This window comes from Rhinoraja longicauda, chromosome 7 (genome assembly GCF_053455715.1).
Source record: "Rhinoraja longicauda isolate Sanriku21f chromosome 7, sRhiLon1.1, whole genome shotgun sequence".
Lineage (NCBI taxonomy): Eukaryota > Metazoa > Chordata > Chondrichthyes > Rajiformes > Arhynchobatidae > Rhinoraja > Rhinoraja longicauda.
Window position 1 is genome coordinate 20,777,367 of NC_135959.1, and position 22,799 is coordinate 20,800,165.

The 22,799-nt window shown below is 45.9% G+C and overlaps 1 protein-coding gene across 2 annotated transcripts in view; it reads right to left on the minus strand.

Moving 5' to 3' along the window:
• Nucleotides 1–22,799, minus strand: part of farp1 (FERM, RhoGEF (ARHGEF) and pleckstrin domain protein 1 (chondrocyte-derived)) — a 223,043-nt gene that overhangs the window by 85,629 nt on the left and 114,615 nt on the right. Inside the window, exons 3-9 of one of the 2 annotated variants that reach the window (XM_078402238.1) lie at nt 17,955–18,059; nt 16,643–16,685; nt 13,040–13,118; nt 9,478–9,575; nt 7,905–8,019; nt 565–712; nt 67–162 (exon numbers count right to left, since the gene is read on the minus strand). In XM_078402238.1, coding sequence (XP_078258364.1) covers nt 67–162; nt 565–712; nt 7,905–8,019; nt 9,478–9,575; nt 13,040–13,118; nt 16,643–16,685; nt 17,955–18,059 — 684 coding nt within the window. Of the gene's footprint in view, nt 1–66; nt 163–564; nt 713–7,904; nt 8,020–9,477; nt 9,576–10,968; nt 11,093–13,039; nt 13,119–16,642; nt 16,686–17,954; nt 18,060–22,799 lie in introns of those variants that run through there. The other variant, XM_078402239.1, reaches the window with a different exon arrangement.

A 22,799-nucleotide genomic window follows, 5' to 3' on the forward strand; every position in this document is an offset into this window, starting at 1 on the left:
AGGGTCAGTACCGACTGCACAGAGGGCAGCAACCAGAGAGTAGGGTCAGCACCAGCTCACACTTACATTCATCTCGGGACGGAACTTAATGAAGAATCTCTTCCTCTTGAAACTCAGTTTGCGAACCTTGGCCCAGTTGAACGAGTTGATCTTGTTGTTCCCCTGCACAAGATGCATCAAAACATCAAGACATCAGAATAAACCAAATCAAAAATAAAAACCGCTGATGTTGGAAATCTGAAACAAGATCACATAACGGTGGAAAAACTCAGCATGTCAGGAAGCAACTGTGTAGAGAGAAACAGAGTTAACGTTTCAGATCATGGACTGTTTGTTGGTAAAGAGAGATAAAAATATAAACAATTTTAATTACAAAACAATTAAAATTATCCCTTTTTATCTCTTTTCCACTCCTTGCAAGGTGTCTCTGACCCAAAGCGTCAGTTCTATTCTTCTCTCTCCACAAATGCTGCCTGACCTGCTGAGTGTATCCAGTGTTTCTTGTTTGATTTGGTTCCCGTGTCCTGTGGCTTCCCCCCGCACCCCCACTCACTCGGCCTTTACCTGGAACACAATGATCCCCGTGTGGGACACAGAGAGGTTAATCTTTGTCCCCTCTCGGTCCTTCGCGCGGTGCTGGCGGATCCCGTACATTTCCAACTTCCTCGCGATCTCCAGGAGCTGATAATCTGAGGTGGCAGGCGTTTGTCCGCTTTAGGCGAGAGACAGACGAGAGGAATAATATCAACAGATGGTCTCTCCTCATAAAAGCCTCCTAGTTTCCAGTCCCTATGTATTTGTCCCACTCCCTCCCTCCAACCTGCCAGTTTATCCTACTATTCCAGACATGCTTCTAGACTCCAGCATTACCCTGTCAAGAATGTCCACCAGGGGGTACATGACATCTCCCAATTCCCAACATCACATTAGAACATGGCTTGGAACAAAGTTCTTGAAGGCTCCAGCTATTTGGATCTTACGATCTCTACACCTGAGCTCTTGATGTCTCCGTTACTATAACAGCCACCCTTTTCTTCAAACTCCCTCAAAAGGCTTGAACATCTGGATATCTCACAGGAGACTCACTGTGATGGATGTTTCTTTGATGGATGTTTCTTTTTTGTGTGTTTTTGGGGTTGGGTGGTTTGAGTGCCTATTTAATGCTTTTATTGTTGGACTGTGTTTTTGGGGGTTTTGGGGTGTGTGATTTGAATGCCTATTTAATGCTTTTATTGTTGGACTGTGTTTTGGGGGGTTTTTGGGGTTGGGTAATTTGGGTGCCTGTTTAGTGCTTTTATTGTTGGACTGTGGGTGATTGAATTAACATTTTGTTCAAGATGGCCGCGCCGTTGTGTTTGGCTGCCTGCCACTGTATGTTTCTTTTTTTTTCCTAGTCAGATGTGCAGCACTTTGGTCAACGTGGGTTGTTTTTAAATGTGCTATACAAATAAATTGACTTGACTTGACTTGACTCACTCGTCTGATTGTGGCCTCTTGGACATCAGAGAGAGCTGACATTTGTGGCACAGTTTTTGTCGTCACTTAAGGACCTGGGGTATTTACGACATTGAGTCAAGTTTCATAGACTGAACATCAAGACTCTCAGTCTGAAGAAGGGTCTCGACCTGAAACATCACCTATTCCTTTTCTCCAGTGATGTTGCCTGACCCGCTGGGTTACTCTAGCTTTTGGTGTCTATCATCGAGCTTCTCAACGTGACTTGCGCAAGCAACGTGACTTCACGAGCATCTTAGAATCATTGCCAGGTTGAGATTCACCAAGATGGAGGAATTTAGCTATGGGGAGAGATTTGGTGGACTGGGCTAGTTTTCCCTGGAGTGAAGAGGGTTGGGAGGTGACGTGACAGAGGTATCTAAGATTATGAGGCATTGCTAGGGTGAATAGTCAGAATCTTTTTCCCAAAGTGGGGCTATCAAAAGCAAGAGGGCATAAGTCTAAGGTGAATGGAAGGAATTTTAAAGAGAATCTGAGGGGTAAATCTTTTTACACTGAGTGGTGGATATCTGGAACACGTTGCCAGTGGTGGTAGAGGGACCAGTTACAACTCTAGGTTAAATAAACATTTAGATTAACATTTAAATAGGCAAGGCAGAGAAGGATACAGAGCTAATGCTGGAAATGGGAGTCATGTAGATGGTATGGATGTGTTGGATCGAAGGGTCTGTTTCTCAAGAGTCATGAGTGTTTTAGAGTTTAAAGTTTAGTTTAGAGTTTAGAGATACAGCTTGGAAACAGGCCCTTTCGGCCCACCGGGTCCGCGCCGACCAGCGATCCCTGCACATTAACACTATCCTATACTCACTAGTGACAATTTTTTTAAACATTTACCAAGCCAATTTACCTAGATACTTGTACGTCTTTGGAGTGTGGGAGGAAACCGAAGATCTCGGAGAAAACCCACGCAGGTCAGGGGGAGAAAGTACAAACTCCGTACGGACAGCACCCGAAGTCGGGATTGAACCCGGGTCTCCAGCGCTGCATTCGCTGTAAGGCAGCAATTCTACTGCTGCGCCACCGTGCTGCCCACGGCATTTTACTATCATATGTCCCAAACAGTACATTGAAATTCTTATTTGCAGCGGCACAACGTAATATGTATATAATGTAGACAGTATTAAACGAAAAAAAGTTTTCACACTCACACACACACACACACACACACACACACACACACACACACACACACACACACACACACACACACACACACGTGTATACACTCAAATCAAACAAATAAACCATATGAGTGCTAAAAGACAAAACCAATGCCCCCAAAGTGAATGTAGTTCAGAGCTTATTTGGAGGTTGTAGTGTGTAATAGCCTGATGACTGTAGGGAAGAAGCTGTTCTTGAACCTAGACGTTAGTTTTCAGGCTCCAGTATCTTCCCGATGGCAGGAGTGAATTGAGTGCGTGGCCGGGGTCTCTGATGATACTGTCTGCCTTTTGGCGGCAGCGACTCATGTAAATGACATGACAGAAATGATGGCTCTAGACTATATTTGTGTTTCTTTCTATGTTTTATTTATCTGCTTCTGACTTATGATGTTGTGTTTTTTAAAGTATTAAGGGTAGGCACAATAAGCTTTGGCTTCTGCCTACACCTTTTTTTTCGGTCAGAAAATATCATGTGTGATTATATTGTTTGATTTTTGATACAATAGACAATAGACAATAGGTGCAGGAGGAGGCCATTCGGCCCTTCGAGCCAGCACCGCCATTCAATGTGATCATGGCTGATCATTCTCAATCAGTACCCCGTTCCTGCCTTCTCCCCATACCCCCTGACTCCGCTATCCTTAAGAGCTCTATCTAGCTCTCTCTTGAATGCATTCAGAGAATTGGCCTCCACTGCCTTCTGAGGCAGAGAATTCCACAGATTCACAACTCTCTGACTGAAAAAGTTTTTCCTCATCTCAGTTCTAAATGGCCTACCCCTTATTCTTAAACTGTGGCCCCTTGTTCTGGACTCCCCCAACATTGGAAACATGTATCCCGCCTCTAACGTGTCCAACCCCTTAATAATCTTATACGTTTCGATAAGATCCCCTGTGATTTCATACTATTTAACTTTCACAACTGTATGGTCAATCTGTTGTATTGTATTGACTGGAAAAATAAACAGATAAATAAATAAATTGATTAAATGAATAAATCCCTTCGATGGTGAAGAGGTCAGTACCTGTGATGGACTCTACGACTCTAACAAATATGAATTTTGCACCTTGAAACCAATTTTGACCAGTTCACCACAGGGGATTTTATTCAAGCTTTAAAGTGCATTACATTGCAGAGTGCTTCATGTTTACGCTCCTGGTGCAGCAACCCCGAGGTAGTTACTCAAGTGTGGACGCAAGTTGGAGTCCCACCGTGGGAGCCGGGAAATTTAAATCGAGGATTTAAATATGGATTTAAATCGAGGATTTAAATATGGATTAAAATTGAACCTTGGTGCAGGTGACCACGAAACCACTGAGGAGGTTGCAGAAACCTATCTGTGGTTCACCAATCTTCTGCAGGGGAAGGAATCTGATGTCCCAACTGATCTGTGTAGGAAGGAACTGCAGATGCTGGTTTAAACCGAAGATAGACACAAAAAGCTGGAGTAGCTCAGCAGGTCAGGCAGCATCTCTGGGGAGAAGGAACAGATGACATTTCGAGTCGGGTCTGAAGAAGGGACTCGACCCGAAAAGTCACCTACTCCTTTTCTCCAGAGATGCTGCCTGACCCGCTGAGTTACTCCAGCTTTTTGTGTCTATCTGCAGTCCCAACTGATCTGCCCTGTGCGTGACTCCTGACTCATCCGTGTGGTTAATTCTTAACTGCTCTACGAAATGATTCAGTTCAAGGAATGCAGGAGATCCTGGCCTTAACTGCGACAGCCACATCCCCTTCAGGAACACGGTCATGGTGGCGCAGCAGTAGAGTTGCTGCCTACAGCAAATGCAGCGCCGGAGACTCAGGTTCGATCCTGATGACGGACGCCATCTGTACGGAGTTCGTACGTTCTCCCCGTGACCTGCGTGGGTTTTCACCGAGATCTTCGGTTTCCGCCCACACTCCAAAGACGTACAGGTTTGTAGGTTAATTGGCTTGGTAAATTAAAAAATTGTCCCTAGTGGGTGTAGGATAGTGTTAATGTGTGGGGATCACTGGTCGGCGTGGACCCGGTGGACCGAAGGGCCTGTTTCCGCGCTGTATCTCAAAACTAAACTAAACTAAACAGAAAGGGTTTGCAGCAGGCTTAGAAACAAAAGCTCAATTTATTTCATTTCCGCATTTTAAACATCCAGCAACATTTGGGCTGGAGAAAGTTCTCCCTTTCTCCCGCCTGAAGTTTGTCAACATTAAGTCTCTCCGCAGGGCAGGTCAGAAAGAAACTTCATCAAAGTCGGCTCATACCTCCCCCTGCCGAGCTGAGGCTGCCCTTTGCTGCAACTGGTTCCTAGCCCCGCCACATTTCCTCTCACACTGCGCGCGCGATGCAACTATCAATCCAGGCACCGGGATCAACAGCTCCTACATTTACAGCCCAGCCTTGTTCCAAATTCTGCACAGAAATTCCCTTCTCCTCTCCGTCGGGCAAAGTGCCAGTGCTGTCAAAGCATGCTCCTGGTGGAAGCTTCTGGGAAACTGGTAAGTGCCCGAAGAAATGGAATGCTGACTCAAAAAGGAGGCTGTTCTCCCTGGGAGCAGGTCTATTTTTAATTAGATCTGCATCTAAATTTCATCAATTCAACGGTAGTTCCACAACCTTCAACTCCTTCACCTGCCTAGCCCAGCAATGTCAGTTCCCTACGCAGCGGCAGAGTTGCTGTCTTACAGCACCAGAGACCCGGGTTCGATCCTGACTACAGGTGCTGTCTGTACAGTGGTTCTACGTTCACAAGTTATAGGAGTGGAATTAGGCCATTCGACCCATCGAGTCTACTCCGCCATTCAATCATGGCTGATCTCTGCCTCCTAATCCCATTTACCTGCCTTCTCCCCATAACCCTTGACACACGTTCGCACCAGGTCTCCTCGTGACCTGCATGAGTTTTCTCCTGGAAGCTCCGGTTTCCTCCCACACTCCAAAGACGTTGACGTACGGAGGTTAATAGGCTTATGTAAACTGTAAAATTGTCCCGAGAGCGTAGGATAGTGCTCGTGCACGGGGTGATCGCTGGGTGGCATGGACTTAGTGGGCCGAAGGGCCTGCTTCCATGCAAGTGGGACATCGTACACACAGCATGAATTCTCTGTGAGAATCAACATACTTCCAAATGTATTTTGAGTCAGTTCAAGTTCATAGCCTCGCCAACACTCCTCAGGCCTGTGGGTTCAAAATCCACTTCAAAGGCACAAGAACTTAGCCAGATGCTGACTGCCTTCTAGTTAAACCAGTTAAACCAAGACCCTGTCTGCCTCCTCACATTCAGATGAATGGTCCACAGCATTGCACTGAAGAACAGGCAGCTCTCCCCCTTAATTGGCCACCTTGTCCTCTGTGTTACATCAATACTTCATTAGCTTGGGACGTTGTGAAAGACCCTATTCTTTCAGCGCTGCGCTGCGTTGCTCCAATTCATTCTGGCAACAGCAGCACAGCAACCCGACCGGTGATCAGCTCACACTCCAGAGGGAATATTTAAGTCTCGTCACGTCATCAATTGCAAGAACCTTTTTCTGCAATCGTGCAAAGTAAACCATTGCACATGTAGATATTCTCGACACCCGCCAGCCGCAGGAGAACAATCCGCCTCCTCACACCCCTTCTGCCACTCAAATAGACTTGCGAGGACTCGCAGAAAAACTCCACCCACCAGACTTTACTACTTGTTCCATCAAGTATCCAACCCTCTCAGACTGGAGATAGACACAAAGTGCAGCAGTAACTCAGCGGGTCAGGCAGCATCTCTGGAGAAAATGGGTAGGCGAGGTTTCGGGCCTGAATCTTATTTCGGGCCGATTCATTAAACAGAAAGGATGTGCTACCCTTAGTTTAGTTTAAAGATACAGATACCGCGCGGAAACAGGCCCTTCAGCCCATTGGGTCCGCGCCGACCAGCGATCCCTGCATATTAACACTATGCTACGCACACTAGGGACAATTTTTACATTTACCAAGCCAATTCACCTACAAACCTGTACCTCTTTGGGAGGAAACCGAAGATCTCGGTGAAAGCCCACGCAGGTCACGGGGAGAACGTACAAACTCCATACAGACAGCACCCGTAGTTGGGATCGAACACGGGTCTCAAGGTTCGTAATTGACCCTAAGGCAGCAACTCTACCGCTGCACCACCTTGCCGCCTAGTTGATTGTTAAGTAACTTGATTTAAATAGTTATGTAACTCGATTTAATTTGTGTACAGCACAGAAACAAGCTCTTTCGCCCCACTTCGTCCATGCCGACCATGATGTCTAACCATTTACTCACAAGATGCCCATGTCCCTCTACTCTTTTCGTATCTAAGTACCTGTCCAAATGCCTCTTAATTTATCAGCCTACGCCACCTCCTCTGCCATCTTATTCCAGGTACCATCACACTGTGTGGAAAAACGTACCACTCAGATCTTCTCTACATTTCTTCCCTCCCACCTAACGCTGGGCCCTCTAATTCTAGACTCCTCCCCCACCATGGGGAAAAATCCTACGTTCAAGTGAGAATAAACACTCGTCTGCCTCGTCTCTCCTTATTACTGCAGCTTCATTCCAGGCAACATTGGTGAATCTCTTCCGTACTCTCTCAATTGCTGTGGAACAAAAGGTCTTTCACTCATCGAGCAGGAACTCTATCAGAAAGGTATGAACTCTCCGCACATTTAAAGAACATTGGATGACCATGGTGAAGAAACATGGCTCACGCGGTCATGGAGTGAGCCCTGCGAGTTGGGAGTAACCCAAGCTCCATAATTGACCAGCATGGACTTGATGGAGTGAATGGACTCCTCCTTTTTAGTTTAGTTTAGAGATACAGCGCAGAAACAGGCCCTTCAGCCCACCGACCAGTGATTCCTGTACACTAGCACTATTCTACATACCAGGGACAATTTACAAACTTTATCAACGCCTACAAACTTGTATGACTTTGAAGCGTGGGAAGAAACCGGAGCACCCGGGCAAAACCCATGCGGTCACAGGAAGAATGTACAAACTCCATACAGACAGCACCCATGGTCAGGATCGAACCCGGGTCTCTGGCGCTGTAAGGCAGCAAATCTACTGCTGCGCCACCGTGCCGCACCGTGACATATATTTCTATGACTCTGCAAATGGATGTTCATCCCTGACTACTCCTGCTATCGTTCCCATCCCGGACACTGCAATGTGGTTGAACACACAGTTAACAGCGATCTGTCGCCTGGTTTCACGAGGCTCCTGACTGTGATCTCACTTACACATGGCCACGGTGAAGCTCCTTTATCTTCTCCTCCAGAGCCTCCTGCTGAGGTATGTATTTGTGTTTCGTTAAATGCTCAGAGAAAACAGCTTCGTCAAAATCCCCAATTTCAGCTGGAAAACAGAAGTGTGGCTTAGATCAGTTCATCAGTCAGCGCGCCAATCCATGGATCAATTGGATGTTGTATCAACACACCTCCCATCTTTTGACCCAGATAATGGATTAATCAAGGACCTGCATTTCTATGTATGGAAAGTAACTGCAGATGTTGGTTTATACCGAAGATAGACCCAAAGTGCTGGAGTAACTCAGCGGGTCAGGCAGCACCTCTGGAGAAGAAGGCTCACGATTCGAAACGTCACCCATCCTTTTTCTCCAGAGAAGCTGCCTGACCCTCTGAGATACTCCGGCACTTTGTGTCTATCTTCTGTGTTTCAAAAGCAGCTTTCAGTTTCCCCAGGATGTCCCTTGCAGGTTAATTGCTCACTAAGTCAAAGAGCATGGAAACAATCCACAGCCTAGCATTTAACACCCATGCACATTAATTCTCCACCGATTTCTTTCATTCTCCTCACATTCCCACAAACTGGCCAACCCAGATTCTACCCCTCGCCAACACGTGAAGAGAAAGTTACAGCGGTCGATTAACCTAGCAGCCTGCACGTCTTTGGGATGTTGGGAGGGAACTGGAGCACCCAGGGGAGGCTCACGCAGTCACAGGGAGAACGTGCAAACTCCACACAGACAGCAGCCGAGGTCAGGATTGAACCCGTAGCTATCCGCTGTACCGCACCATTGCAGCTGTAACGTTGTGGGATTAGTGCGGGCGAGGACACCAGGAAGTGCTTTCCTTCTCGTCTACACGGCAGTGTGGGATCATTTCCGGTTGCCAGGAGACACCAGATATCTCCTCCATCCCCTGGGACACAGGAGTGCCCCTGCAGCAATGCACTGGGGTCAGTTCGGGTGCTGAAGAAGACCTTTGGCCTTTTGTTTGGGCAGCTGACCACCCAGCGGTATGAACGTTGATAAACACAAATTACTGGAGTAACTCAGCGGCTCAGGCAGCATCTCTGGAGAAAACCAATGGTTTACGTGAAATTGGGTTACTTGAAAATGCAGGGGTTACTTGAAATTAGAGAAATTAAACGTCCATACCATTGGCTGTAAGGTGCCCAAGCTTTCTCTAATTTCAAATAAGCCCTGCATTCCCACTCTCCCCCCCTTCCCCCAACCTGTTTGCAACCTGTATCCCTTCATTACCACCTCTTCCCCAGCCAACAATGGACCATTATGGGCTCCACCGTTCCTTGGTCGCCTGTTGCAAGCCCAGATTTGCTCTGGCCTTTTACTACCTCTAGTTCCCGCCCCTTCCCCCCAACCCCATCTGTACTTTCAGTCTGAAGAAGGGTTCTAACCGAAAAGTCACCCATCCTTTTTCTCCAGAGATGCTGCCTGACCCGTTGAATGGCTCCAGCACTTTGTGTCTACCTTTGAGATTAAGTGTTGGAGGGGAAGCTTATACAGACCGTTGAGCGTAACTGGAACAGAAAACCTTTCAATTTACTCACACTGGATGATGTGAGAGGCCAGGAGTGCCGCACTTGTGTCGTTGCAGGTCATCCTGCCCGAGGCCAGGTCCTGTTTGATTTGCAAAGCAAAGAGATACCTGCGGAATACAAGGCCGTACAATCAGTCGCCTCAGTTAGAAACATAGGATAAATTGGTGAAGGAGTAGGCCATTCGGACCTTCGAGTCAGCACCGCCATTCAATATGATCATGGCTGATCATCTAAAATCAGTACCCCGTTCCTGCTTTTTCCCCATATCCCTTGATTCCTTTAGCCCTAAGAGCTAATTATAACTTTCTCTGGCCTCCACTACCTTCTGTGGCAGAGAATTCCACAGATTCACAACTCTCTGGTTTTTCCTCATCTCAATCCTAAATAGCCTACCCCTTTTTCTTAAACTGTGACCCCTGGTTCTGGACTCCCCCAACATGGGGAACATTTTTCTTGCATCTAGGCTGTCCAAAACTTTAAGAATTTTATATTTTTCTATGAAATCCACTGTCATCCTTCTAAATTCCAGTGAATACAAGCCCAGTCGACCCATTCTTTCATCATATGTCAGTCCCGCCATCCCAGGAATTAACCTGGTGAACCTACGCTACCAGCCCGCCTGCATTGAATCCGATCGCCTGGGAGAAGGGAGGACCTTTCACTCCCTGGTACAGGCAGGTCATACAGATCCCTTACCATGTATCTCTACTCTGTAAATGGATCGGTTGTTACCATGTATTGTCTTTCTGCTGACTGCTTAGCACGCAACGAATAAAGCTTTTCACTGTACCTCAGTACACGTGACGATAAACTAAACTGAGGAGCAGCAGCACGGTACAATTGTGAACACTTCTGTCAACTCGTCCCTTAACATGCTCTGCATTGTAAATTTCCCCGGTGTGGGACGAATACAGGAATATATTATTACGAAAGGGCCAAGACCTTTGGTTTGCCTAATTTCATGCTGTTATGCTGACCGGTTTTATGAATAGGTCTTTCATCATCTCAGTCACTCATCCTTTTCCCCACGAGTCTGACAGATCTGACTGGTGGCTCATCATCCATCCACCCAAGTTTTTCCCCCAGGTCTTCCTCTGTTCTACTGGTCATCCCCAACACTTTAGTTCAGTTTAGTTTAGTTTAGAGATACAGCGCGGAAACACATCCTTCGGCCCACAGAGTCTGCGCCGACCAGCGATCCCAGCACACTAACACTGTCCTACATACGCTAGGGACAATTTACAATTTAACCAAAGCCAATTAGCCTACAAACCTCTACGCCTTTGGAGTGTGGGAGAAAACCGGAGCTCCCGGAGAAAACCCACGCAGGTCAAGGGGACAACGTACAAACCCCGTACAGACAAGTACCTGTAGTAAGGATCAAACCTGGGTCTATGTCGCTATAAGGCAGCAACTCTACCGCTGCGCCACCGTGCCACCCTATTCACTTATAACCAATCCACTCATAACCAATCGGAAAGTAAATAAACATCACTCAACTGAATAGTTCTCTTCAATCAAGCCACGTCCTGCCAACTAAATTCATCATCAACAAAATAAAATGTCTTCTCCTGCTGCCTCTAAGTTTGCAGTGCCGCCTGGAAAATAACCAGTAATTCATGGCGTATCCAAGGAAACCGTGAAAGGTTGCAGACCTTGTGATCTGAATGTGCTGCTTGTGGATAAGATATAAACTTTCAATGGACAAGAGAAAGTGTTGAATTCCAAGGCAGCTCTCTCTGCCCAGTGTACTTCAATGACAGAGAGGCACCTCGGAGATGTGGCTGGGAAAGGAGGTCATCTGACCACAGGAATTCCTGGGTGCGAGGGAGGCTGTGGAACAAAAGGCCTTTCACTCAGCGAGCAGGAGCTCCATCAGAAAGGTAGGAACTCTCTGCACATTTAAACAACATTGGAGGACCATGGTGAAGAAACATGGCTCACGCGGTCACAGAGTGAGCCCTGCGAGTTGGGAGTAACCCAAGCTCCATAATTGACCAGCATGGACTTGATGGGTTGAATGGACTCCTCCTTTTTAGTTTAGTTTGGAGATACAGCGCAGAAACAGGCCCTTCGGCCCACCAAGTACACACCGACCAGTGATTCCTGTAAACTAACACTATTCTACATACTCGGGACAATTTACAATCTTTACCAAGGCCAATTATCCTCCAATTTCAGGTAACTTGCTGGACCCAACCTTCTTTCCAATCTGCCCCAGCCCTTTGTCACCCAATATCATTCCCCTCCCTCCAATATCCCACCTTTAGACTTTAAAGATACAGCACGGAAACAGGCCCTTTGGCCCACCGAGTCCGCACTGACAAGCGATCACCCCGTACACTATCACTATCCTACACACTGGGAACAGTTTGCCAACTTACCGAAGCCAATCAACCTACAAACCCATATGTCTTTGGAGTGTGGGAGAAAACCTGAGCACCCAGAGAAAATGCACGTGGTCGCAGAACGCACAAACATCCCCTGGCATGTCTAAGAAACAATATCAATCAATATTATTTCATGAACGTTACACAAACTCTCCATAAGGATACCAGGCAAAAATACTCAGAATAACTCGACAAAAAAAAGATTTGGTTTTCTAATCGCAGGACTTCCCAAAGCCCCCAACAGCCAATTAAATACTTGTCTAATTTAGTTTAGTTTACTTTAAACGTACAGCGCAGAAACAGGCCTTTCGGCCTACCATATCCACGCTGACCAGTGATCCTCGTACACTAACACTGCCCTACACACACTAGGGACAATTTACAATTATACTAGGCCGATTGGCCTACAAACCTATACGTCTTTGGAATGTGGGAGGAAACCGGAGATCCCGGAGAAAACCCACGCAGGTCACGGCGAGAACGTACAAACTCCAAACTGACAAGAACCCGTAGTCAGGATCGAACCGGGGTCTCTGACGCTGTAAGGCAGAAACTCTATCACTGCGCCACCGTGCCACTTCAAGTCCACCGTGTCAGTGCAGTGCCTCTACTACATGGGAATCATAGCAATGAATCTGTCCACACCAGCTCCCACAGCTAGCAATATGATAGTGGCCAGATTATATGCTTTTGATCTACTGATCAAGGGGTCTGGGGCTCAGCAATGTAGTGGCTCGAGGTACATATTCACCTGTCAGAGCAGAAGCAGCTTCTGCTTCATGTCATAGTCTTTCCAACAGGCCCTTCAAGTCCGTGCTGACAGTCAAGCTGTCAAACACAGTCATCTCACTTTGTTCCCCTCATATTCCACATTTCTATCCTCCCCCCCCCTCAGATTCTACTCCTCACCCATACACTATGGGCAACTCACAGTGTTGACAGGCCATTCAGCCCCTCTAGCCTATCCTGCTACATAGCCCGATCGTGGCTGTTCTGTATTTCAGCCTTGATTTCACGATCGCTTGGGGTTCTTGCCCAATAGAGAGGCCGAGGGCAACACTGGCAGAAGGAGGTGCCCCTAGTACCATCACACCATCACGGCACTGGCTTCATTCTTCACGCTGGCGCCGCAGCGCTGGAACAGGGGCTCAAGGATTGACGGCAGAAGAGTTGGCACCAACCTGGTCAGTTCTTCTTGGAGCTGAGAGTGATCAGGAGGGAAGAACTTCACCACGAATCGCATCACAACGTGCCTGGGTCCTGAGGAGGAGATGTTAGATATTCAATCATTTAAAAAAGGAAAGGAAGAATTACATTGCCGTAGAGACTTGCTCATCCATTTCCAAGCAACCCAATGTGGAGGGAGGAACTGCAGCTGCTAGTTGAAACCGAAGACAGACACAAAAAGCCGGAGTAACTCAGCGGATCAGGCAGCATCTCTGAAAATGCTGAGAGATGCATGAGAGATGCTGCCTGACCCGCTGAGTCCTTTTTACTCCAGCTTTTTGTGTCTATCTTCCGAACAACCCAAACCAGGCTTTAGCCAAACAAGCAGTTTGTGGGAATGTAGGAAACAGAGTGGCTAACCTGGAAACACAAGGGATTGCAGATGCTGGAATCTTGAGCAACAAACAATCTGCTGGAGGAACTCAGCGGGTCAGGCAGCTTCTTTGGAGGGAAATGGACAGACGATGTTTTGGGTCAAGTCCTTTCTTCAGACAGTGAGCTCCCACTATCTCTCCCTCCTCCAATCTCCTATCACCCCCTTTTCTTCCCCTTCCCTCTGATTGCCCCATCCTCCCATCACTCACCCTCTCCTCCCACTGGATACCCTCCTCTACCTCCACTGCTCCCCTCCCCCCCCCTCTGCTGCTGCATTTTCTGCCATCAACCCTTTACGTAATTCCATTATTCATCTCCCTTTCCCATCAGATGCCTGAATCCTCACCCTTTTGTTCTCCACTTTATTACCTCCCAACCTCTGTCGCTACCTCCACCCTGGCCACTGACCCTGATGCTTATCTGGCAATCAACACACATCTGTCAGAATGGCGAAGCAGCGCAGCGGTAGAGTTGCTGCCTTACAGCGCCAGAGACACGGGTTCGATCCAGACAATGGGCGGAGTTTGTACGTTTTCCCCGGGACCGCGTGGGTTTTCTCCGGGTGTTCCGGTTTCCTCCCACACTCCAAAGACATACACGTTCGTGGGTTAAATGGGTCTGGTAAAAATTGTATATTGTCCCTAGTGTGTAGGATAGTGATCGTGTACAGGGGTGGACACTGGTCGGTGTGGACTCAGTGGGCCGAAGGGCCTGTTTCCGCACTGTATCTCTAAAGTCTGTTGTAAAGTAAACCCCTACTCAGTTGTATCCAACTGTTTTTACTAGGTCCTGTCCCACCTCTCCAGCTCTTTAGACTGGCTATTTGCCCTCTGCTCATTCAATCTAGATGAATGGTCACAACCGCAAAATGTCGTCTGTCGATTACCCTCCTTCGATACTGCCTGTCCTGTTGTTCCTCCAAGAGCTCTCTTTCTTAGCTCCCACTGATGGCAGTGTATGTATGTGTGTATATGCGCATATGTAGTACGTATGTGTGTGTGTGTTGAATGACTGTGTGGGTATATGTGTGTGGTGTGTACATGTGTATGTGGTGTCTATATGTGTGTGTGTGTCTGTGTGCGTATATAGGTGTGTGTGTGCATAACTGGGCACATATATGTGCTTAGTTTGCATATATGTGTGTGGTGTCCATATGTGTGCACATAAGTGTGCATGAGTTTGTGTGTATATATGTGTGTGGTGTGCATATGTATGTGTGGTGTCTATGCGTGTGCATATGTGTGCACATAAATGTGTGAGTATATGTGTGTGTGGTGTGTAGTATGTGTGTGTGGTGTGTAAACGTGTGTGTGCATGTTCCTTCTAAATGTAAGGTTGTGTAATATATATTGGTTAAGACACTACAACAAACTTCCCTGTTCTTCATTGAAATAGTAACCATTGGATCTTTTACAATCACCTGGTACCTTAGTTTAATGTTTCGCTTGGACAAGGGCACTTGCAATAGTGCAGCATTCCCTCAATATTACACCAAAACATCAACTGAATCCAAAAGCCAGTGACTCAGGTGAGAACAGCCCAGCTGACAGTGCATACAAACTAAGGCACATTTGCAATACTGCACATTTCCATACATGGTACATTATCTCAGCTGGGAGTTGCCACGGGTTGTCGAGTTTAAAACTCTGCTTCCCAACGTGGCATGGCATGGTGTGACTTGGGGCCTGTGGTATGATATTCCCAGGCAAACGCAGATTGGGAAGCTTCCAACTGGCATGCCGCTGTCTGCGTGACTCAGTCCCGCTGAAGGCCTTCTCAATGGAAAGTTATGGAAAAGATATCTAACGCAATGTTGTTTATGCTGAAATGATTAAAAGTGGTAGCTCACTCATCATTACTGCATAGCAGAATCTTGTGTTAAAACAATGACTGCACTTCACAAATGTTTTAAAGGCTAAAGTGCCTTTGGTCATTCCGAAAGCAGATTTAATGGGCACTTATTGGAACTGGATACGGGGATGGGAAAGAGATGGAAAAGCACGGTGGCACAGCTGCTGCCTCACAGCTAGAGAGAACCAGGTTCAATGCTAAACTCCGGTGCTGTCTGTGTGGAGCTTGCACGTTCAACCCTGTGACCATGTGGGTTTCCCCTGGGTGTTCTGGCCTCCTAGCACATCCTAAAGACATGAGAGCTGGGAGGTTATTTGGCTGCAAAAAACTGTGCCTAATGTGAATGTGAGTGGTCGAATCTAGGCGGAGTTGATGAGTATGTGAAGAAAATAAAAATTGAGATTAATGTAGGTAGGTGGTTGATGGTCCTCATAAGGTCAGAGGGGCTGAAGGGTCCATTCCATGTGGAATTACTTTAAAATTCAATGAGCAAAGAATTTCCTGGGCTGCAGTGAAAGGGAAGGGAAGTGGGACCAACTGGAGGGTTCTTTCATCGAGCCAGCACCTTTCACAGAGCCAGCACAGGCAAATGGGCTGAAGGGCCTCTATCTGGTGTGTACCATTCTAGGAAGCTAGGATTATTCCTATAAGCGCAGAAGGTGAGGAGGTGATCTTACAGAGGTGTGTAAAATCATGGGGTGAGTTGATATGGTGAACGCAGGGTATTTTACCCAGGGTTGGGGAATCAAAAACGAGAGGACATAGGATCAAGGTGAGAGGGGAAAGATTTAATAGGAACCTGAGGAGCAGCTTTTTCACGCAGAAATCAGCGGGTGTATGGGAAGTTCTACCAGAGGAATAACTACATTTAAGAGACACTTGGATAGTTACATGGAAAGGTTTAGAGGGATATAGGCCAAGTGGGACTGGCTTAGATGGGTGAAGGATCTGTTTCCATGCTGCATGACTCCTTTGACTGTAAATCACCAGAGATGGTTTATCCAGGATTTTGGGCAGATTCTAACACATTCACAAATCTTGATTCTACACATGAAGAGAATCAGATGTCGCTCAGGAGACCACATTTTGATGGTGATTTTTAATGCCAGGCGTGAAAAATATTCATAATCTAGAATTTCAGAAAAAGAGGGAAAAATTGATTCACACCCGGAAAATGCCGTGTTTGAAATGTCCTTTATCCTCCCAAGGTCATCTTTTGGTAGAAGAGGAACTTTATTTCTACCTCTGCCCCATGACTGAGTGTAGACGGCTCGCAATTGAAAGACATGTCCTGTTTCACAAAAGGGACACGTAGGTTAAACAATACTCACTTCTGACTTGTTTCACGATTGGTTTCAGCAGGTCCAGCCACACCTGGAAGCACAAGAGCTTGCAATTATTATAATAAGTATTTATACAACATATTTCCTTTAACCCCCCTCAATGTTTCCATGGGGCACAGGAGTCATTGGTAAACTCAGCGTTAACTGGTCACCTTTAACAGCCAGTGCCTCTATGTATGACGGGCTCTGTGGAGAAGGGACTGAGGTTAGGATGGGTTCCTGGAGACTAACGTAACAGTGATGGAGGAACAGCAACACATTTCTCATTCAGGATAATATGGAACTTGGTGTCCATGCCGTGAGAATCCCTACTGCATTTGGCTGCTCAGTCAGCTTGTTATCTCACTGCCGCTGGTTGCCAGGAATCCCACTGATGCCTCAGCACCGGAAACTGGCACATCTCTGCCCGATGCACCACTGCTTCAAGGTCAACGACGAGTGATGTTAAGGACACAGATGAGAATGCAGATGCTGGAAATCTTGAGCAAACAAACAGGAACTAAAGGAGGGTCCTAAGCCGAAACATTATTTTTCTCCAGAGATGCTGCCTGTCCTGCTGAGTTACTCCAGCACTTTGTGTCTATCTTTGGTATAAATCTGACGTCCCTTGTTTCTACAAAGAGGAACTGAGTGGGTCAGTCAGCATCAGTGGAAGGACACAAAGTGCTGCAGTAACTCAGCAGGTCAGACAGCATCTCTGGAAAACATGGATAGATGACGTTTCGGGTCGAGCACCTTCTTCAGACCTGAAATGTTGCCTATCCATGTTCTCCAGAGATGCTGCTGACCTGTTGCGTAACTCCAGCACTTTGTGTCCTTTTGCATATTAACCAGCATCTGCAGTTCCTTGCTTCTACATCTGTGAAGGGAAATTGACAGACGACGTTTTGGATCAAGGACCCTTCATTCAGACTGATGGAGTAGAGTGGAGAAAGCTGGTGAATGTGAGGGGAAGGGGTGGAGTAGGAACTGGCAAGTGGATTGAGTGGATTCAGTTGAGGAATGGTGATAGGAAATGAGTGGAGACAGTAACCAAGACTGGAGAGGAGGAGGATGGGTGGAGATGAGTGATGATACTTCACAACAAATTCTGGATAAGTGGATGAAGATAAAAGATGATGCCACATCTAAGCAATTAAAAAAAACAATTTACACATTAAACCTAATCAGTAAAATGGAATGGGATTTCCCCCTGCACATTGCATTCAGTTGTAAATGTTATTCTTAAACAAGATCTATTTAGCATTGTTCAATGGAGACATGAAAGGTGGAGCATTTAAATGGAAAGACTTTCACGTACCATAACCTTGTGATGGTCCATAAACTCCAGGGCAAAGTAATCACTTTCAATGAGGTTAAGATTGTGGCAAATCAATTCCAGCAAATGCTTCCCAGAGGCTTTTAGCTGTAATGAATAAGAAATAAATTGTCAAGTAGTCTGTGTGCTATTATTCTGCGTTACTAAGATTTATTCATCAGTGAGTTTTTAACAAGTCCACTGAAATATGATACATGATAAGGGAATAACGTTTAGTGCAAGATACAGCCAGTAAAGTCCGATCAAAGACAGTCCAAGGGTCACCAAAGAGGTAGATAGTAGTTCAGGACTGCTCTCTGGTTGTGGTCGGATGATTCAATTGCCTGATAACAGCCGGTGAAGAAACTGTCCCTGAATCTGAAACTAGCGTTTTCACACTTCTATAACCTTTGCCCGATGAGAGAGGGGAGAAGAGGGAGTGGCCAGGATAGCCTCAGAATAAAAGGACGTACATGTAAGAAGGAAATGAGATGGAATTTATTTAGTCAGAGGGTGGTGAATCTGTGGAATACATTGCCACAGACAGTTATGGAGACCAATGGATATTTTTAAGGCGGAGATTGACAGGTTTTTGATTCGTATGGGTGTCTAGGGTGATGGGGCGTAGGCAGAAGAATGGGGTTGAGTGGGAAAGATCGATCAGCCATAATGGGCCGAATGGCCTTATTCTGCTCCTAGAACTTCTGAACTCTCTCTGCACTGCGTGGAAACTGTAGCTGAGATTGTGGAACGCGGGCGCCGAGGTTTTTAAACTTGTGACAGCCCGGCCCACTGAGTCACAGTTGATACTGCTGAGAGTTCTTTTCCTCTCTCGTAGATTCTGCAGCATCAGATTCACGGGAATCCAATTATAAGTGAGATACGGTGCTGGGAAAGCTACCCCATGAGAACAGAACCGTATCTAATCAAACGGAGTGGATGTTAATGACAAGATAATTTCATTAGCCCGAGAGCTGAAGAGGAGTTAAATTGTCTGCAGGGTTATTTACACACTCGACAACACAGAGGCACAACACAGAGTGCCCAGAACTGTTTGTCAGTAAATATTTGAAAGAAAGGATTATTTACTGATTATTTACTGAGGGGGCCAAGCTTTGTGTGAAATGTTGGCATGAATTCAGCACGCTGACATTGTTCTTCGTCACATCCCAATCTCAGGATACAAGACCACCTTCAGACTCTCTACCCTGCAAGAAAATCGTGTGGTCCACTACACATGCCAACAGCCAAAGCTAAGCTGTGCAGATACGATACGATAATACGATACAATAATACTTTATTGTCAGATCAGGTCTAACATTTTTCTTGCATCTCAGCAGCTCCACTTGCAACATCAACAAAGACAAAGAATGTAAGACAAGAAACGAGGATACATAAACATAGCACAAAAAGTAAGGAAATTTGTGTTTGGTAGATTATTTCTTTGTTGTAACAATGCTTCTTGGCAATAAATCTTATACCGTTGGAAAGCCTGTTTATTTCCCTTTTAAATGGTGCCACATTTGTAAGGAACATGCATTTGTGGGATGAGCAGCAGAGCTGAGTATATGGGTTGCGCCCATGAAAAATTTGCCAAATCTTCTCTGCCAATGCCAAACAGCTTATTCTGCTGTTGCTATTGACTTGTTTTGAGCTTCTGGTACCCCCAGGTGCTGACAATCCCATATCTTCACCGTCAGGCCCGTTTGCGCTGGTGTCGGCAACACGTGCACTGGAACCTGAACATGTGGAGGAACGTTATGTTCAGTGATGAGTCCAGATTCTGCCTACGGCAGTTGGATCATAGGGTCAGTGTGGAGAAGACGCGGAGAACGCTATGCTGATTGCTGCACCGATAGAGTAACATCTTTTGGTGGAGGCAGTATGATGGTGTGGGGCGGCATCTCCCTCACTGGAAAAACGAGGCTTGTCATCATTGGAGGCAATCTCAATGTAGAGAGATATCGAGATGAGATTCTGCAACCAGTGGCAATCCCATATCTCCACAGTCTGGGACCGAACTCTATCCTCCAAGATGACAATGCTCGCCCCCACAGAGCAGGGTTTCTCAGAGACTACCTCCAAAATTTGGGAGTGGAGAGGATGGAATGGCCTGCCAGCAGTCCTGACCTCAACCCCATTGAACACTTGTGGGATCAGCTTGGGCGTGCTGTTCGTGCCAGAGTGACCAACACAACCACGTTGGCTGACTTGCGACAAATGCTGGTTGAAGAATGGGATGCCATCCCACAACAGTGTGTGACCAGGCTGGTGACCAGCATGAGGAGGAGGTGCCAGGCTGTTGTGGCTGTGTATGGTTCTTCCACACGCTACTAAGACTCCTGTTTATTAAATGAATAAATTGTTAAATTGCCAATATGTCTTGTTTCTTCAGACCTCAATCATCCAATGCACCAAACAACACCGAACAAGAGTCAATGGCAGAATAAGCTGTTTGGCATTGGCAGAGAAGATTTGGCAGATTTTTCATGGGCGCAACCCACATACTCAGCTCTGCTGCTCATCGCACAAATGCATGTTCCTTACAAATGTGGCACCATTTAAAAGGGAAATAAACAAGCTTTCCAACGGTATAAGATTTATTGCCAAGAAGCATTGTTACAACAAAGAAATAATCTACCAAACACAAATTTCCTTACTTTTTGTGCTATGTTTATATTCACCATAACATCACAAATGACGACACATTCAAGACCCTTCAAAGTACATTTAATCTGGGATTAGGTTCTACGTTTAATTTCAGGATTGACTGGTGCACAAAAGAGTGCTTCAGTCTAACCTTATTAAATCTTGGTACCCTGTACCTCCGATTTGATGGTAACAATTCGTATTCACTGTTCAAGACATGGTCGGGGTCAGAGACAATGTTGTTGGCCAACCTTAGCATGTTATTGTAGTTGGCTGATTCATAGACTTTCTCAAGGGGTTCACCGACGATCTTTGAGCAGATTTTCGATTGGTGGAGCAGTTTTGACTTTAAAGTGGTGGACAAACACTTGTACCATGTAGTATTACAATACTGAAGAACACTCATAATCACAGAAGTAAGGAACAAAAGAAGAATTTGTCTACTCTCCCCAAAACCTAAGGCGGCGGAGAAAATATTTTTTTTGTTTCGTCCTTTTGCAGACAGATTCAATGATAGCAGATAGACAGATTCCAGGATAGCAGATGGTCGATCATCACACCCAAGAATTTAAATGAACACACCTGCTTGATTTTTTTCATTATGAATAAAAATAGGAACTATATAAGAGTCAGATGGTGAACCAAATACTATTTCCTCCGTTTTCTCAAGAGCATTATCATCGCTCCACTCGACCACTTCATTTACGTCATGTTGGTGCAGCTCAGGGTTGTCTGATTTACTCAAGAGATATTAAAACTGTATCATCAGAATACTTTAGAATGTATTGATTTGGTTCATCTGTACGACAGTCGTCAGTGTAAAAAATAAAAAGCATAGCTGAACTCACACAACCCTGTGGAGCCCCAACATTGGTCGTGATGGCAGATGAAAGTGTTTTGTTCACCTTTACGAGCTGGACTCTGTTAGTGAGGAAAGAGGCATGCCAGTGAATCAAGTATGGATTCAATTCCTGCTGGATCATTTTTGACACCAAAAAGTCTGCTTGTATTGTGTTGAAAGCTGATAAAAAAATCTAGAAAGAGGGCTCTTGCAGAGGTGTTAGGTTTGTCTAAATGCTTATAGATGATATGAACCAGAGTGGCAACAGCGTCTTCTGTACCACAACCCTGCTTATAAGCAAATTGCTAAGGGTCAAGCTTGTCTTTTGTTGTACTGACAATATATTGGAGCAGAATTCTTTCTAGAGATTTCATAATCACTGAGGTGAGGGCTATCGGTCTAAAATCCTTCCGTTCTTTTGGACATGGAATTTTGGGTAATGGTTTTATATGCAAAGTTTTCCATAACAGAGGGGCAGTGTGTGTATCTATGGAAGCCTGAAAGATTGGTTGCCACACTGGAGCCAGCTCAGTTGCAAAGTTCTTCGAAAGAAAAGCGCTGCACTCATCCGGCCCAGCAGCTTTCTTGGTATTTGGGCACTGAAATGTTTTCCTAACATCTTCGACAGTGATGGCAATTCTATCAAAGGTAGCAGGTGTAACGGTATTAAGGATTTCGGTGCAATTGACAAAATTATCTAGTGATTCAAATCTGGTAAAGAAGTTGTTCAGATCATTGGCAAAACAAAAATCATTGTCTGTCACAATAGGTTTAGTTATAGGTGATATTCCTGTCATAGCTTTCATGGTATCCCACACCTTTTTGAGTTTTTTGCTTTAAACGTGTTTTCCAGAAGCTGTCTGTGTGCCAATTTTGCTTCCCTCAATCTCATTTTCAGCTCTTTTTCTGTCTGTTTAAGCGCTCCAGAATCTTTGCTTTTGAACAGGGCCGTCTTTACAGCATTATGGGCCCCCGGGCAAAGCAGTGTACTGGGGCCCCTACCGTTACTCTCCCCCACCCCCCTTTCCCTACAGCATTATGGGCCCCCTGTCGTGCCGGCGAAAAGCACTTACCGAAAAGCACTTAGCGATGGACTTAGGGTGCTACATTGTTGCGAAAAGCACTTACAGATCGCTGTGAGAAGCACTTAGTGACCGAAAATGTTGCGAAAAAAGCACTTATTGAACCTACATTTTTAAAGTAGTATTTATTTATTGCAAGTCACTTAACATACACAGATCAGCATGGGGCCCCTATGCTCGTGGGGCCCCGGGCAAGTGCCCATCAGGCCCATGCGTTAAGACGGCCCTGCTTTTGAAAGCCACTTTCCTTGCAATTATAACCTTTTTTATGTCCTT